We start from the raw sequence: 17,084 nt of genomic DNA, 5'->3' as shown, positions 1-17,084 counted from the left end.
CCAACTCAGCCACAATTCGCAATTTCTACTGGCACTATCATATAGTAGTGTTTTGACAAAAAAAAAAAAAAAAAATCATATAGTAGTGGTACGTTGCTGCCTTGCTGGTTAATGCATAGCAATCCAGGGCCCCGGTGATAGGCCTGTCAATGGGTCGGGTCTAGACCCGGATCCGGACCAGATCCGTGAAATTTTTGCGGGTATGGGTAGAGATTTAATTCCGTTTTCCGGATCCGTTTTGTCAAACAAAAAACGGGTCGGATACGGCATATAGTATTACGACCCGTTTTAGACCCGGATCCGGATATAAATGAATTAATAATTTAAAAAATATATATTTATCAATATAATTTGATTAGGGTGATGTATTTTAATAAAGTTAATTTGATTTCTTTTCTTATTTGATTTTTTCTTTGCATTAGTTAGAAATTAGTTTACAAATATATTTTTTTCTCATTTTTATTAGAAATTATAAATTTTGGTAAATTTGTTCGGGTAGACCCGGATCCGTTAATTTGATTTCTTTTCTTATTTGATTTTTTCTTTGCATTAGTTAGAAATTAGTTTACAAATATATTTTTTTCTCATTTTTATTAGAAATTATAAATTTTGGTAAATTTGTTCGGGTAGACCCGGATCCGGATCCGGAACATAGAATAAAAGACCCGTCGGGTAAACGGGTCGGATCAGGATCCGGCATAGTAATTCGGGTCCGGGTCCGGAATAATGAATTCCGGCCCGGACCCGGCCCGTTGACAGCCCTACCCGGTGATCCGGCTCAAACTTTGGATAAGATCGGGGCCGTTTGGATTGCAATTTTTCTCAGAATAATTGCTACGTTTTCGTAAACACAATTTTTAATCACCTTTTTATTTCACATAGATCAAATCGCTATAGTAATTTTTCTATAAAAAAACCCAGAAAAATGCAATCCAAATTGGGTAATTGGTCATTTTATTCTTCCTCCTTTTATTATTATTTTTTTTACCAAAGATTTGGTCACTCAACCAACGGCTAAACATAATATACATTATATATACATAGCAAGATTAATCTCACGTATACTGAAAATGTATATATTACTACACGGGGATATGGATAAATTCCTATCAAGAAAAAACAAACAAAAATAAATAATGGCTGCCAAGACATTCAATGACCAAGCTGTCCTTAACAATCTATCCACCTGTGCCTATGGTGCCAATCTACTTTCTTAATCCTGGTTTTCAATCAACAGACATATTTCAAACTGTGAGTAATATGTTAATAATGAGCAATAGTATCCAATCTGCTTTCTTGACTATACTACCAAACCAAAAAAAAAAAAGAAAAAAGAAACAAATAAAACTACCAGCTTAATAAATAATCATCTAACCAAAAAATTATTTTAAAATCAATATTAACTTTCTCGTCATAAACCCTGATTACATGACTCATTAATAAAGAAATTCAAATTACGATTAATAAAGAAATTCAAATTACGATTAATAAAGAAATTCAAATTACGAAAAAGACCATGAGCATCCCTGCGCAAAGAGTTGGACAAAACCAACTAATTGTTCTATATATTTGTTTGGGAAATTACTGATTCATGACATGTTTTAAAATTCATACATAAGAAAGGGCAGAGAGGTCAATGCACCTCAAATTCATTTTGTGGAGAACGGTAAGGAGTAATGACGGTAAACAGAATCTAAATTGTACAATCAGTAGGTTATTATGTCCTGAGAATTACGTAAAATTACAAAAGTGACAAACCTTTTGGTTCAAAACTAACTTCGAATGGATATGCCTTGCCCCCTAATCTATATCCACGCATATGAAGTAAAATTTAGAAAGGCCCAGTTATAGCCCATCCAGCATTTTCGTGCAAGAAGTTAAAGGGATCTAAGTAACGTATGTTCACAAGAAACCCAAACTTGAGGCCCAGACAACAAAAACAGTGTACAGAATTTGACCCACCCGCGTCCCAGTCAAGACTTTCCGCTCCAACGCGCCCCACCGAAATAAGCCGAAGTGCACTTTGAACTTTGAAGTCCTGAAGCAAGCATCCAACAGTAAAAGACCTCCCAATTCCCATGGACGCCGGAACAGCAGCTGCCGCCGTCTCTTGCGAGAAGGCCAGTCGTCCCTGGTTGTTTTCGCGGCGGATATTTGAGGTTTGGCGCGCTTACCAGCACCTACTCGACAAGTGAAATATTGGTTTGACTACTTGCTTATACGTCTGACGGTGATGCTTCTTTTGGTGACATATTGAAATGTAATTGCAAATTCTGTTCATTTGCACAACCGTACAATACTTTTTGTTGCTAATCTGCTTGGAGCGTGAAGCAGATTGTAAATGAGCTAACTTTGCTTTTGATTACACAGATTTGCCGTTTGGAATGTTAGTAAAATGTTTTCTTGTATGAGTTTGAGAAGAGCTGGCCTTGCTGTTGGCAATCCAATTAGATTATTCTCCTTTGGTTGTTCCTAGTGACGCTACAAGCTTATGGCATAGCTAGAATGTAAGTTGCTTAATTTTCAAAAGAACAGGATTAATCTTCACTTTGAACTTGTTACTCTTGCCTACTGCACTTCATTAGTTATCTTCAGGATATACTAACATACAAGAGTAGCTTTCAACCTAATTGACGGTTGAAGTCTTGGAAGACTGTATGGTTCAGGTGTCGTTTTCCACCATCGTGTGCTTGTCCATGAACAAGCAACGGTGCCAGAGTGAATAGGGTTTCATGATGCTACCCAAAATCCTCCTTCCCTGCTTCAGATTCAATGCCTGCCTATGTAATAGATTCTCCTAGCATTCACATAAAACTGAGGAGGACGAAGGCAAGTATTCTGTGGTGCCTGATGCTTTCTTGACATTAAACTACAGACGACGAAGACAAGTATTCTGTGGTGCTTGATCCTTTCTGCTTGCAATTTATGTCTGATAAATGTGGGCCTGAATTAGGCGAAATCAAGGATGCGAGTGATTATTGAACTTGAATGTAATAACGAAGCTCCTTTCATAGATAGTAGAATGACTCGTAAATTCCATTAGGTTGCAGAGAAAGCTCGCTCACTCATTTCCTACCTTAAAATCAAACAATTCACTGTTTCTTGATAGATATGTAATGCGTTCAAGCAATTCTCTCTTGTTGATTATGAATATAAACAGACCATTGTATAACAGGCTTAAGAATGCGGTTCATAGTAGCCATAAATCCCATAGAACGTCTGCGCAAGAGTTAGCAGTAACAAGACCACTGCAGCAACGAAGGAGATAATTGCCCACGGATTATTGAAATACTTGTGACTTAAAGTTGCTCGCCAGGTGTTCCACCTGTGCTCACAATAGCGGTTTACTTGCTGAGACAATGGAGAAAGATAACTGTCGTTTATGTCAAAAACCACCTCTTGGCAAAGACGATTGAAAAGATCAGCAACTTCAGCATCACTGCCAAGCCAGTGCTCGATTATCCCATCATAATGTAGGACGCTTACATCTTCTGGGGAATTGATCAAGTTATCCATGAAGACCACATATGAGGTTATGTAATTGGTGCTGTCAAGATGACATTGCTCAAAAGCGATAAGGTTGAGAAAGAGGGATTTTGTGCCATCGTGGATTAGGAGCCGAGGAATCTTGAGAACTCCATTCTTGAATTTCACATCCCAGAATCTGTCAGTCTTCCTTTTCTTGAAATTAATCCCAGCCTCTCTTAGCTCCGTGACACAGTGGAGTAGCTGCTGTCTTCGCTTGTCTGCTACACGGTTGGAATGCGACCACCTTTTTACCCAAATCCTGGGTGTTGGTTGAGGCCCTATTCGAAGAAGACTCCTTCGGAAGACATCAAGGGAGTGAAGACCTCCTAGTTCCGCCAGTGGATCAAAAGCGGAAGTGTGTCCCAACGATGATTCCAATTTGGTCCTGTCACTATTTGTCAATGGTTCGTCCGTCGGGGTCAATGGATCGAAGAATCTCAAAGCTAGCTTAGCCACTATTCCTTTCAGGTCCGGCTGACCCATCTGAAGACCAAATAGCCGATCAAGTACGAATAGAGGAATCTGGTTCTCCAGCATTATCATATCCCGTTGAATGGAATGCATTGAGCCTCGCATTGCAAATATCGGATCATTTCTAGAGTAACCAAGGTGATTGAATCCTTCAGCAGCGCCACGAAAGAGCTCCAGAATAAAACAACAATCAAGAACCATCATCTCCACGAACTCATTGCTGCTGAGGCAAATTGGTCCTTCATAACAAGCACGAGCTCTTTCTTCAAGTTCTTTGATAGCATCAAGATACAGCTTTATATCTTGATTAGTCCGTTTCAGAATATGGTAAACAGCACGCCATTTGTGAGGATCCATATTGCGAAGTCTCTTTTTGTTATGATGATAAGGTCCCAAGGAGACAATCTGGGGCAGATAAGCTTTATCATCGCCTTCTCGCAGGTATTGAGGCACTCTGTAGATGCAGAGCTTTGACCATGTAACTGCGTCATCATCTTGGTTAGCATGATCAAGTTTTTCTCTGATGCTGATCACCCACTCTGGTTCTGGTGATTTGGGACCCTCTTCAACATTACTAGTTACATCTTTGACGGCAACCTGCAATGAATCCAAGGGTTGATGCTGTTCTTTCTGCACCTGCAGCGGCCGCTGGGCTCGTACTTCTTGTGAGAGTTCAATTGACCGAGTTGCAGTTGTAGGGTTTTGAACCTTTTGAAGTCCAGCTTCAACAGTTTCGTTGAGTTTGAGGGTGATGAGGTACCAACTCAAGAGCTCTTTGTTGAACACAGCCACCATTGTCGGAGAGAGAAAAGGAAAAGGTATGTGATATTTCTCCAGGTTTTCGTCAAGTAGATTGTTCTCCGTTAACCATTAAAAGCTTTATCAAAAAAGTCGGTACGCTTTCTTGGAGGAATCTCTAAATCAGCATGCTGGCCATGGAACAATAATGAAAAAGTTGGTGACTTCTAATAATTCTTTGACGTTGAAGTTGAGCCAATCCAACTCCAACTTTCACGCGAGTCATTTGTAATAAAACTCCCCTTCCTTTTGCTTTTCGGTGTTCTATTCTATCATGATGAAATGTACAGGACAACTTGTTTTGTAGTACTGTGTATTACAGCATATGGGTAAAAAGAAGCAAGGCAATAATATTTAACCTAATAAGGAATTAGGTTGGTGTTCAACCTTCAACGCATGGCATATAATCTGGATATAATATGACTTTCTGTGGTATATACATATATATTCTAATACTGTATCAATTTTTACTTAATCTAATGCTTTTACTCTCGAGAGATGAGTCGGATGGTTCAAGAAGAAGGAGTATAAGTAAGAAATTTTGGATTTAAGTCCTCCCACTTATATTTTAATTTAAAAAAAAACACTAATGTCTTTTTTAGTGTATTGTATTGCTAAAATCTTAGTGCAAATGTCTTTACCGCCATTGTCAAGAATTAGACAAAATATAGGAAGGAGAAGAAGATGCATTTAACACCAAGGCCGTAGATAAGTCACAGCATTGAAGAAAATAATAAGTGAATAATCAGAGACGACACAACATGTGAATCATCCATCGTATTCTGGACTATTATTCTGTGTATTTTAGCCCTACCTATTTTATTTTTTAGTGAAAATTAAACATGGGGAATGAATTGAGGTGGTTTGAAAGTGCAAAATATTTGTTGTTAATTCATGTCTGCTGGAGAGAGCAAAATATGACACCAGCTGGACATGGAAAATATATGCACGGTCCACCCTACCTACTAATTCAGTCTAATTGTTGAAGCTGAAGAAGCTAGTCGTGCACGCTTCATCCCTACAACTAAAGCATGAAAGCCCCACAAGCAAATTGGATGCATTCTTCTTAGTTACTGCGCCACCGTGATTTAAAACATTTTCCAGTTGCTTCTCAGAAGTAAGGAGTTTAAAGCTCATACCTCCGCTGAAAGAATAGAATAAAGAGAGAACCAAAAAAGCTCTAGTATTAAGATTGTCAAAAATTGTTTCATGATTTGAAATGAAGTTGAATTGTTGATCGCCATCGCTGTGTTTGAGTAACTAATGGGGAGTAACACAAGCAAGAAGGGAGATAGCTTTAAGCGTCCGCTCAAAGCAATGTGAAGCTAACACGCTAACGTCAGGTTGCTTCCCAGTTCAGTTCACACGCTCATTGTCCAAATCAATATCCCTCACAAACCTTTCCTCACTATCTAGCTCGATATAAACCAAGATAGAAAAGGGTGATAGAAATTAATGTTGGTAATCCAACAAGGCATTTTCAAGACGCTGGACAGACGATGATATTTGCAGACTTGCAGCTTGTGCTTTTTTGTTTCTTCAGTTGGGTGAGAGCAGTAAAAAGAAGATGATTAAATGCTGCTTCTTCCCCCCTTCGGCATTTCCATATTCTCTTCTCGACTTACTTGCATTTCCACCATCTTTAGTCGGGTATGGAAACTGCATTGTAATTCCACACTTGCTCGTGTCGTGTAGCTCCCAATCACATTGCGCTCCAGCCTAAAGTATCCGTCTTCTCCCCACATGAGTTCCTCACCACGCAATGATCCTTACCATTTTCTGACCCGTACCCGACCAATGGTTTAATGCATGCACCAGTAAATATGCCCTGTGAAAATTTTACCAAGTTAGAGTTAGATGCAGTGAGAGATCAGTACACCTGAATGCTTATCCAACTTTTGGCAACAAATACTTTTACACTGATTGACGACATAAATTCAGTTACTATCCCATTTGATAATTATTTGATAGATCAAATATTTGCTCCACCAAAAAATGTTTAGCAAGAAGATTCATAAACCCTTCATTCATTTTACTACATATATACCTCAATTCTACCGCAACAAAAGGAAGGGTTTAGCTGCTAACTGACACGTAAAGTTGGAATGCTCTGCCAGAAGCTTCAATTGCAACACTAACAGGTTGGTGTGCCATTGCCTTTTGCAGCGCTTTCTCACTGTAAGGTGGTACATCTTCATACCCATCTATGCTTACAACTCTGGCATTCTTCTGCAACAATTCAACATATAACAATGATATATTAAGCACAAAAGAAAAATGTGTTTTAAATTTCAAAGATGCATAAATGAACAACAGGGGGCGGGGGGTAAATGAAATGTTACGAACACGAGAGGGGTCACAAATCCCGTTAAGTCCCTCGTATGGGTAGTCATCTTCACCATTGGCGATAATGAAATCAAAGGCATAGTCCCTAATGCTCCATTGCAGCAGAGGTTATAGGTTCTTGTTCCACTGCAGCTATGGTCGACTCGAGAACGCCCAGCAGCTTCCTGTTTAACAACACAAGCAAGGCCAGTTAATGCTAATTTCTCTCATACGTCCAATGGGCCATCTGTCCTTCTTCATTTCACTCTCGGAACACCTTATGCCCACTGATTTCGTACTAATTCAAAACCTACCGGTGCATCCATCAAGTATCAGTGGGCCAAAATCAACTTTATCCATACAATTTTTTTTCTTTGGAATCGACTTTCTTTATTTCTGGTAATTATCATAAATTGAAAGGAAAAGAAGAATAAACATATGCTGCATCAATCCTTTGGTGAGAAAGCCATTAAAAATGCTTTCCGTCCAAGATCATGTACTCTTTTTCTTTTCATTTATCCTTTGGTGAGAAAACCATTACCAACTTTCTTGAATTATTGATTAGTCTTAACTGCATGGGACGCGAGTGGGTACATCTTAACGAATCATATGTCACCATGTTTTGATGGGTTTGGCCAGGATCACCATCTTGACGGATCAGGGTGTGTTATAGGGAATTTTTTGTTAAAAAAATGACTCATCATTATCAACTGAATCAACTTGTATTGTTAAAAGTGAGGAGCCTTTTTTGACTAATTAACGTATGGCCATTACTTGGATTAATAAACAACAACATGCAACAGGGCCAACTGCCAAAGATTTCTTCGGAAGTGGCTTGATTGATCTCTAGATGTTAGTGCCATGTTACCTGTGTTGCAGGTCACCTGCAGGCAGCACTGATTTTCTTTTTCTTTTTCTTTTTTTTTTTTAATGGCCGCCGAGACTTTACCTGGTTTCATTTGAATCTGTCGCCCATTTTTAGCACAAATTTTACTGATATTGCATTATGTGGTTATTTAATTAAGCACAATGTAGAGGGAGAAATCCTCTGTGGACACGTGTCAGATGTTCTGTTCGGACTCCACCCCAAGCCCGAACTGAGCGCAGCTAGCTGTCGTAGTTGAAAACGGTCAAGTTTTCGGGATAAGATCAAAGTCAAAGTTCAAAAAAGACACTACTTCTAATAACCTAGTAGGACTTATACTCATAGATGACATAACTACTAAGAGTAAACGCGGATAACTTTGGACGACTCCATGATTATTCAGGGGAGGCTTTATAAATAGTGGACAGACATATTAGAAAGAGGTACAAAAAATACAATACATTTACTCTCCTCTATTCTATTATTTTCAAGCTAACTTGAGGTCTATTCCATTATTCTCAAGCTGACTCGAGTGTCGGAGTTACAACGAGGAGATAGTCTCGATGTTCGCCACATTGCAGGTTAGTTCAATTGCTTTTATTCGGTTCATGCTCTTGGCAGATTCTTCACACAATTATCTTATAAATACAGCAAGCGAATCCCGGATTGTGACACCATCACAAACGTTTTTTTTCCCCGGGGGAGGAGGGGTGGAGGGGTTGAACTGGCTTTTAAATTGTAAAAATGCATTAGGTTTACCTCCATAATCAATCAAAGAGATTCAAATTTAATTTGCATGCGACATGCATACATACCCGTACTGATGCTAGTAGTGCAATAAAATTTGTTGTGGTAAGAATAATTCAATTATGTTATCACTGGAAACAACGGCCAAATGCTAAGAGCAAAAACGGGATCTTGAGCAAATTGATCAATTGTTGCAGTTAGACACTCAGGTTTGTTTTATTTTCACATGGCTACTTCAGCAGTGGAACGGAAAAATTTTGAATCTGGAGAATAGTTCATCATCAACCAGTGGCAGATGACTACGATCTGAATCAAGAAGGCCAAAGTGCATACCTCCATGGGACTGCTAACTCTAAGATTTTTTCCGTTTTTTTTCGGGGGACATGTCACTCTAGCATATCTGGGGACAAATTAGATGAAGATGGAGACTTAAATAATTTCTTTGATGGCTGACAAGGTGAGGTGGCTCTGATTTCATTCACAGATCATGCTATTGGTCTCAAAGCATTACAAGCAAAAACCGTAACTGGTTTTGCCAAGGGGCTACTAATACAAAATCTATGAGAACTTCTATTCGAAGAATTCCTTAAGAACTAGTATAACGGTGAGTACAAGCTTTCTGCCAACCATGCAACAGAACAGGGTGGCATATCACCGTCACTAGATTCACGGTATTAATCACCAGGGAAAAAAAAAAGAAATTGGAAGAAATCGCAAATTGAAAAGAATCTCAAAATTAGAAAAAGAAAATGTTTGTATAAACAGTGCAGTGCGACAGATGCCATCTTGTATTTACTCCATGAGACATCGTCTCTGTATCCAACCTTTTGATCTTTGAGCCCTCTTTGCTCTGCAGAATTCACACAATGGTATGTATATTAGATTTTTAAGGCCGGTATTAAGACATCCTAGTTCTCTCCAGCATGCCTTGTAGAAACACGCTCGTCTATGGTTCTAGTTGCGTGCTTCCGTTTGCTTCTTCGTTTTCGGGTTGAGCGGGTTTTTGTTGCATGCTTCTCTGCATTCTCTTGGAGAACAACCGCCATTTCACCCGCTGGGAGTGGGAGTTCAGGAGGAGCATCTGGCCACGGTGTGCGTTTTGCTGGGACCGTAACGTCCAGGGGAGGGTTAATCACCCATCTGAATCCAAAAATGAGGACTAGTCAGAATATGTTGGAAAGATATGAACAGACTTCATGGATGTGTCCTGGAGAGAGTGATTCAGTGGCCATTCCATAAACTAGTAGACATGTTCAATGCAATCAAAAACAGATTAGGTCCCATGTTCATTATCAAACAGTCTGGAGCAGCAGCTAGGAAAATTTTTAATACTAAGATGGTGTGTGCGCGCGCATGCGAGAGAGAGAGTGAGAGATGAATAAGCCCTTATGATCCATTATTAGAAGGGTTGAGAAACAAAAGATTCTACAAAGGCCTCATATCACGAGCAAGGCCAACCCTCCTGCCAACGTGTTAGAAAGACTTCCACCAAAGGCGAGAGTGGAAGGATTGACCTCAAAAAGAAAGCAAGAAATTTCTGTTGTAATAGTGAGATAACCAAGGTGTGTGTTCATCTCTCTCTACTTCTCCCTCCCAAACAGCAAAAGAACTATAGAAGTCATTAGCTAGGTCCAGGATTCCAATCCTTCTCTTTACATTCCCCTGCTTCCTTAAGTAGACAGTCCCCAGAGGACCACAAATTAAGCATATGTACACCATAACTTAAAAAGTGTGCTCCTATAGGATGTATAACTGCTAAAAATAATGTTAAGATAAAAGAGAATGGAAAATAAAAATAAAAAGCTAAACAAGTGTCCCAAGGAACAGAAAACAATAAACTAATATACAACGACATTCAAAAAGAATGAAATCTTTTAATCCAAGATAAGTTATCAGAAGGATAACCAAAATGCCAATATTCAGCCAGAAATGTTCCGTTTGAGATATGACGACTTTTCTGCCTCCTAAGAAGTTATAGCAAATTTTTCCTTTAATCTCAGAAACGTGTACAATACATTGGAATAGATGCAGTTTTCCACATGTATGCCAACTAAACCTTCAACCTCTTTCTATTTGATTTACTCATTTTGTTTCTCCCTATGATTTGTAAGTTCTAATCTTATGAAGTAAGACTAGAAATGATGGTAAGGATGTCCATGCAATGACCTGAGAATGGACTCTTGTATTCAAGGGTATAGATTTTACATGCACAACCCTCCTTCGACTCCACAGGTTGGTGAACCTCTTGCATTTGGCCTATCCTCTATATTAAAAAATTTACCTTTTTTGAAATCCCTTTTCTAATTTAAAGACAAGTACCAAATGTACTACAAATACGTGAGCTGAGTTCTACCACCTACAAATCAGGAAGAGGAAAAATATAAGAACCTTTATATGATCTTAAATACGAATTTTTTTACTAAAATATTCTTGCAAAGTTCTGCTTTATATGTGTAAAAGTTTGGTGGATGCTTGCAGTCATTCTTCTCCTTCAGCTCGATACAAGCAAATCAATCCTTTAGGCCGTAAAAAAAAAAAAACCAAACTAGGAAGGAGACTGGTGCTCTCAGGAGAGCTGTACTTAAGACAGCTTTGCTGTACGTTTTTCTATTCATTTGAGATAAGAGTGGCTTGACAACTAAAACTGCAGCCAGTTATCAGTTTTTATTTGTAGACCTGATCAATGAGCGTTATGGTAAGTTCAGCTGAGGAAACTAATCAGACAGCACCGATCATTTATTTGAAGTATAATTAGTACATAATGGACATGAAGATGATGAATCCTAAAAGAAATTAAAATAAATAAATAAAGAGGATGATGAATCCAATAGCCATGAAGGTGATGGAATGGTGAGGTTAGCATGAGCTTAGTGGGTCTTAATAGAACATAGTTCAAAATAACAGTATTGTAATATTCAGAAAGAGAGGGGTATGCTATCCAGAAAGAGAAATGAGGAAACTAAGATGGGCCAATGAAGCAATCAATAGCAACTAGAATTGCCCCAAACAGCTGGAGAAAGGAGGAAGAAGGAGATGACAGGTTCAACATAAGTATAAGCACAGGTGCGCACATGTGAGAGAAAGAGAGAGAGAGAGCGAGCGCCTGCGTATGAGGCTGACATCAGGGAGTAGTAAAAGAAAAGTTTGCAAGTTCTTGAGAGAGCTACTAGATAAATTTTCAGAAAGGAAAGGTCCACTTGAATATATTGGAAACCAGCAATAAATATTATCAATTCGATACATGATGCTCCTAGACAGGGATGGATAACAAATACACGAAAAGAAAAACAAGAGCTGTTTCATTTAATATTTTTTCATCGACTCTCATCAGGATAAGTATAAAGAACTGCTGGTTCAGGTACTATCTTTATCTGTCTCTTCTGCTTTTGTTTAGAAAAGAGACAACTAAACAGAAAAAGGCATAAATTACTTGGAGTCATTTCATCGCTATTTGGAATAAAAACTCCTTGTCCTTGAGGAACCAACCACTGTTTTCACAGTTCATGTGAGAGCTACTAGATAAACTGTGGATATGATGTCAGAGTATCCTATCTCATCAGTTCTCAGCACTAATAATCGTACAATAACCACAGGAGATTCCTTAAGCTGATTCAACCTTTATGAAATGAGTAAACAAATCTCAATCAACAATGAATTCATAGTGACGATCAAACAAATATAGGCACAAAGCTATGAGATATGGACACCACATGAATAATGTAAGAGAATAGTCTGTGAAAGTGTTTTAATAAAAATGACGATTGTAGACTAACCCGGCAGGGAATTTGCTGTCTGCCCGTGCTTCAACTCGAAGCCACCAGATCATGACTTTACGCCCACAACTCCCAAGAGGCTCCACCACAGAAGCATCCTTAACAAAGGACAGCGGACTCTCAACATCTTCTTCATCTGCAGCTACCTCGTCCAGATCCCTCACCCAATCTGGCTTATCTTCTGCATCCCTCCAGACTAATCTAGAATTCAATACAAACCCAGCCCACTCCATCTTCCTGGGCAGCACAATTGCCCTATCACCAACATACCTCGCACTCCTCTCCATAAACGTAGCCGAATTGAAAGTCTGCCAACCCACCAAATGATTCGACGAATTGCAAGCTGGACCCTGAACTGGCAATCCTGAATTTTTTTCCTCTTCCTTCTGTACCACTGCCGTTTCATCCTCACCATCACCACCCGAATGAGCAAGGATTCCAACAGAAACAGCCCCAAACTGATTCACATTTTGGATCTCATCAAAAAGTTCCATACTAAGCATATTACTATCATCAGCAAATATCACTATTCCATCTAGTTTCTTCTCTCTCACCAATCTGTTAAGTGTGAAAAACACTTAGAGTGCATCAAATTCAATACTAGTATGCATTTAACACAAAATTCAACAAAAACCGAAACCAAAACCAAACGTCAAAAACTCTGTATACCTCAAAGCATGTAGGCGCATCTTCGCCTCCAATTTGTGCCGATCCTCCCAAAGAATCGGCATTTTCTTGCCGTATTCAACATGGATAGTTGTAAGGCCAGACTTAGCAAGCAGCGAAGCAGTCTCATTGGTAACCGCACCGGCCTCGACAACGATCCAGACGAGATCATAGGGCACGTTCATCAAGGAATGCATCACTCCAGTAAGATGCAGCGTCTGGAAAGTCCGAACGTAAGTTGGAGTGATAGCAATCACAGCCCTAGGGTTCTTAACCCCGTATTGCATCCTCTGCTCCCTTTGCACCCTCTCAATTAACCGGTGCGCCATCATCACCTCAGCCGGATTCGGATGCGGCCACGGCCTAATCAATATCCCGTGTCGCCCAACCACCACCCGACTACTACTCGTCCCTGAAGCCGCCGCCGTCGTCAAATTCATAGCCGGAAGTGAAGTGGAAGTAGAAGTAACAGCTCCTAAAGTAGACTGGAAAGCTAGGGGTTCAGACGGGTTACCGAACGAGGACGTGGAGTACAAATTATTACTAGTCATGGTATTGGAAGTATTGGAAAAGAGAAGGAAGAAAACTAAACGAGAAAATCTGAAGCCCAAAACAAGACTAATTAAACAGCAAAGACCATGAAGAACCAGCCAGAAAATCGTAACTGGAGATTTGATTGCCCCATCCATTGACGAATCTAAAGGCGAGGATCCTCTGAAGCTATTGCTCCGGCGACTCTGCTGCTGCAACGCCGTTAACTTCATTTCTTGTTTGCCGTTAAGTTCCTCCCCCCCTTTTCCTTCTACAGAGAGAGAGAGAGAAGAAATGGGTTTGTTAGTTTGAGCTCAAGTTTGAGTAGGTGGTGATAAGTTGGGGGTTTGATAGGGGGACAGACTGGTGAGTGCGGTTGAAGGAAAAGGATGGGGTGGGAGTTGGGTGGGAGATATCTTCGAGTTAAAGAATGAATTCAAAAGAATTGAATGGGTTGCTTAGTTTGGTAGTATTGTTTCCTTTTTCCTGGTTAACAATTTCGGGCTTGAAACGGAAATGGGATGAGCGGAAAAGGGAAGAAGGGAGGGACGGAGACGGAAGAGATTAGCTGTAAATTCTTCGGACATGGAAGCAAAAGCTGGAGCAAATCTAGGGGTCTTTCACTATTGTAATTGATGGGGGTAATTCGGGGATTATGATTGGCTTCTGCGGGTTAATTTTCCTTCCCCACCCTTCCGGTGGTTTGTTTAATCTTCAACTTGCCCCTTTCTTTCTAAGTGTTATGCAATTTTACCCCTTCTTCTTGATGATCTTGAATAACTGTTCGAGTCTTGAGTAACTCAAATTACTCTAAAAGGACAACGATTTACCACCATTTTCCATGTTTCTTTGAACTTTTCTTATCATAATAAGGGGATTTAGATATTCCAACTTAAGTTTCCATACTAAATTTTTCCATTGATAAAAAAGTGCCTGTCTAACAAAAAATACATCATCAGAATTCAAAGTTCATAATATATAAAAGCATTTTGGCAAGAAAAGCTGTTAAAAAAGTAAGAATAACAACATTTTTTTAGAAAATATAAGAAATAGAGGCTTTTTGTTAGTACCACTTTCTTTATAAGGCTTATTGTTCAATCTTGAATTTGTGCAATAATTAAGGTTAAGACCCTGAAACTTATAACTTTTGGTTCAAATCTCCCTTCCTCCTCTCCACTTTTTAAATCCCACATTTTTCCTATTAGGGGAAAAATGTTGCATTTGTCTTATCATTGATTCAATGAAATTAAAGAAATTCTCAATGTTTTAATCATTGCATATTTTTCCCTTAAGTTTTAGTGTATATCTTTTAAATTTTGAGAACTTCAAACTTAAAAACAATACTAACATTTAACAACATTGCATCGCTCCATTCAAAAAACAATTTTCCATCACTGAAACTATATGGTGAGAAACTGATGTTAGATTATTACGCTGCTAAAAATTAACCAAGACCGTTAGTGAAGGTAAATTTGCAAAATATCAAAACTTATTAGGGTGCCAAATGGATATTGACTTAAGGAGGATAAAGATAAACAGAAAATTGGCTGTGACCGAAAATGGGTGGGGAGTGGAGTGAGTCAATGAGCGAGGCGGTTTGAGTAGAAAGTATGATGACTCATTAAGTAATAATGACGTCCAATTAGAAGTAGATCAACGGTCAATGAGGGAGGTGGGACGTCAGATTCCGACCCGTAAAAACAGAGCATGCATCAGCAGGAAGGACATTAGTTGATTGTTCGATGACAAGGAAATAATTAGACATGAGGGGTACTGGATTGTGCGTGTCTTATTCAAAATTACACCAAACAAAGCCATTTTTTGAATGATTTACAGAAAAACACTTTGACGTTGTATTTGTACCCCAAAAAAAAAAAAAAAGGCCTGCACTACCTTGTTTGGATTATGATTTTTTACAAAAAACATTAAATTCATTTTTCAATCAACTTTTTACTTTATATACATCAAATCGTTACAATACTTTTTTTTTTATATAAAAACTCTTAAAAATAACAATTCAAGCTGGACCTTAACAAATGATTTATTGATGTTTATAGCTTAAATCATGGTGTTTGGATTGTAGTTTGCTATCAAAAAATTTTTACAATTTCTATTAACACATTTTTTTATCATTTTTTTTATTTCACATATATCAAATCACTACAATACATTTTTCTATAAAAAGTTTCACAAAATAGCAATCCAAACGGGAGCGTTCATGTAAATGTTTTAAGATTTGATTGTTTTCTTATGGCTTGGGATTATGATTTGGCATATATGACCATGAATGAAACTCCTGAAGTCCTTCCATATTTACTTCCTTTCTTCTTTTTTTTTGTTGTTGGTATTGTTGTTTTCAGTTGTCTCCCAAGTCTTAGAAGGTCACCATCCAAATATCATTTGATCATATTCGGAAATCTAGTTGTTTTGTTCGATAGTTAATGTAGGATCTTGAGTACTTGCCGATTGGGATCATTTTTCGGTCAGGACATGGGAGTGAGGAGGAGAAATCTCTCCATTTAATCACTTATCCTATGGAGCACACCCTTTTATGTTAAAACTTGAAATGGTTTCTTTGCACAATGCTCATAGTATTGTGCTTGAATAAATTTCAATGACTAATGCACAAGTAGGTGAACATCCCCAAAAAATAAAAAAGGAAAAAAGTAGATGAACAACTTCCACAGAGTCTGAATTTGTAACTTCAAGAATAAATTTGACTCGGATTCATGGGCAAAAAGTTTGTCTTTTTTCGACTCTGCCTTTCGAATGGGGCACACTGCACAGGCAAATGGAAACTTTGGATCTATAAAATAATTTGTTACTTCTTATATATTTAAGTCGGAGTCTTCAATTAAAAAATAAAATAAAATAAAATATTTTAGTTTCGGTTTTTCCAACAGCCACCAGTGCAAGTGCCATGAGAATGCATAAACGACCAATGTAAGTGCTGTGTCTTAACCACTGAGCCAAAGGTTAGTAGCCACCAAATAGGGATTAAATCCCTCTTTAAACCGTAGGTCGGGAGTTCTAATCACACTTATAGTGAAAAAAATTCAAAAGAGGTGTTAGAACACTTTTAACCTTCCCTCCCTCTAGATTAGGATAAACACAACCTTGTTGTAAAAAAAAAAAAAGTGCAAATATGGATGATGATTTGCATGCGTAAAAGAATGGTATCATTCAAGCTTGCCATCTCATGGACCCTCAACACAAGTGAAAGCCCAAACAACTGAAACAAGTACAAGCAAACTAGCTATTCCCAGTTTGGCACTTGTTGGTTGGCCTAAACGCTTGAACTTATTCCGGTAAATCATCTTTTCGCAAGCTTCTTTCGTCTGTTGTTGGTTGCATAGTTACTTAAGTGAGGCCCAATTGTT

The 17,084-nt window shown here is 38.6% G+C and overlaps 2 protein-coding genes across 3 annotated transcripts; both read right to left on the bottom strand.

Annotated features, from left to right (window-relative positions):
- Positions 1-2,412: 2,412 nt before the first annotated feature.
- On the bottom strand, positions 2,413-4,950 carry LOC113700479 (UPF0481 protein At3g47200-like). Its single transcript, XM_027220956.2, has one exon. The coding sequence runs from the start codon at positions 4,792-4,794 to the stop codon at positions 3,178-3,180; it is 1,617 nt and encodes a 538-aa protein (XP_027076757.1). The 5' UTR covers positions 4,795-4,950; the 3' UTR covers positions 2,413-3,177.
- Positions 4,951-9,171: 4,221 nt separating this feature from the next.
- LOC113702148 (beta-1,4-xylosyltransferase IRX14) lies at positions 9,172-14,343 on the bottom strand. Of its 2 annotated transcripts, XM_027223177.2 has the most exons (4): positions 13,839-14,343; positions 13,177-13,658; positions 12,508-13,065; positions 9,172-9,874 (listed from the first exon to the last, which is right to left on the bottom strand). In XM_027223177.2, the coding sequence occupies exons 1-4, from the start codon at positions 13,935-13,937 to the stop codon at positions 9,643-9,645; spliced, it is 1,371 nt and encodes a 456-aa protein (XP_027078978.1). In that variant the 5' UTR covers positions 13,938-14,343; the 3' UTR covers positions 9,172-9,642. The 2 variants fall into 2 exon arrangements, with proteins under 2 accessions (XP_027078978.1, XP_027078977.1); XM_027223176.2 differs by having other exon boundaries at positions 13,177-14,343.
- Between the last annotated feature and the right edge of the window lie 2,741 nt (positions 14,344-17,084).

Source organism: Coffea arabica, chromosome 7e (assembly GCF_036785885.1).
Source record: "Coffea arabica cultivar ET-39 chromosome 7e, Coffea Arabica ET-39 HiFi, whole genome shotgun sequence".
Classification (NCBI taxonomy): domain Eukaryota; kingdom Viridiplantae; phylum Streptophyta; class Magnoliopsida; order Gentianales; family Rubiaceae; genus Coffea; species Coffea arabica.
This window is presented reverse-complemented; position numbering and strand designations above follow the sequence as displayed.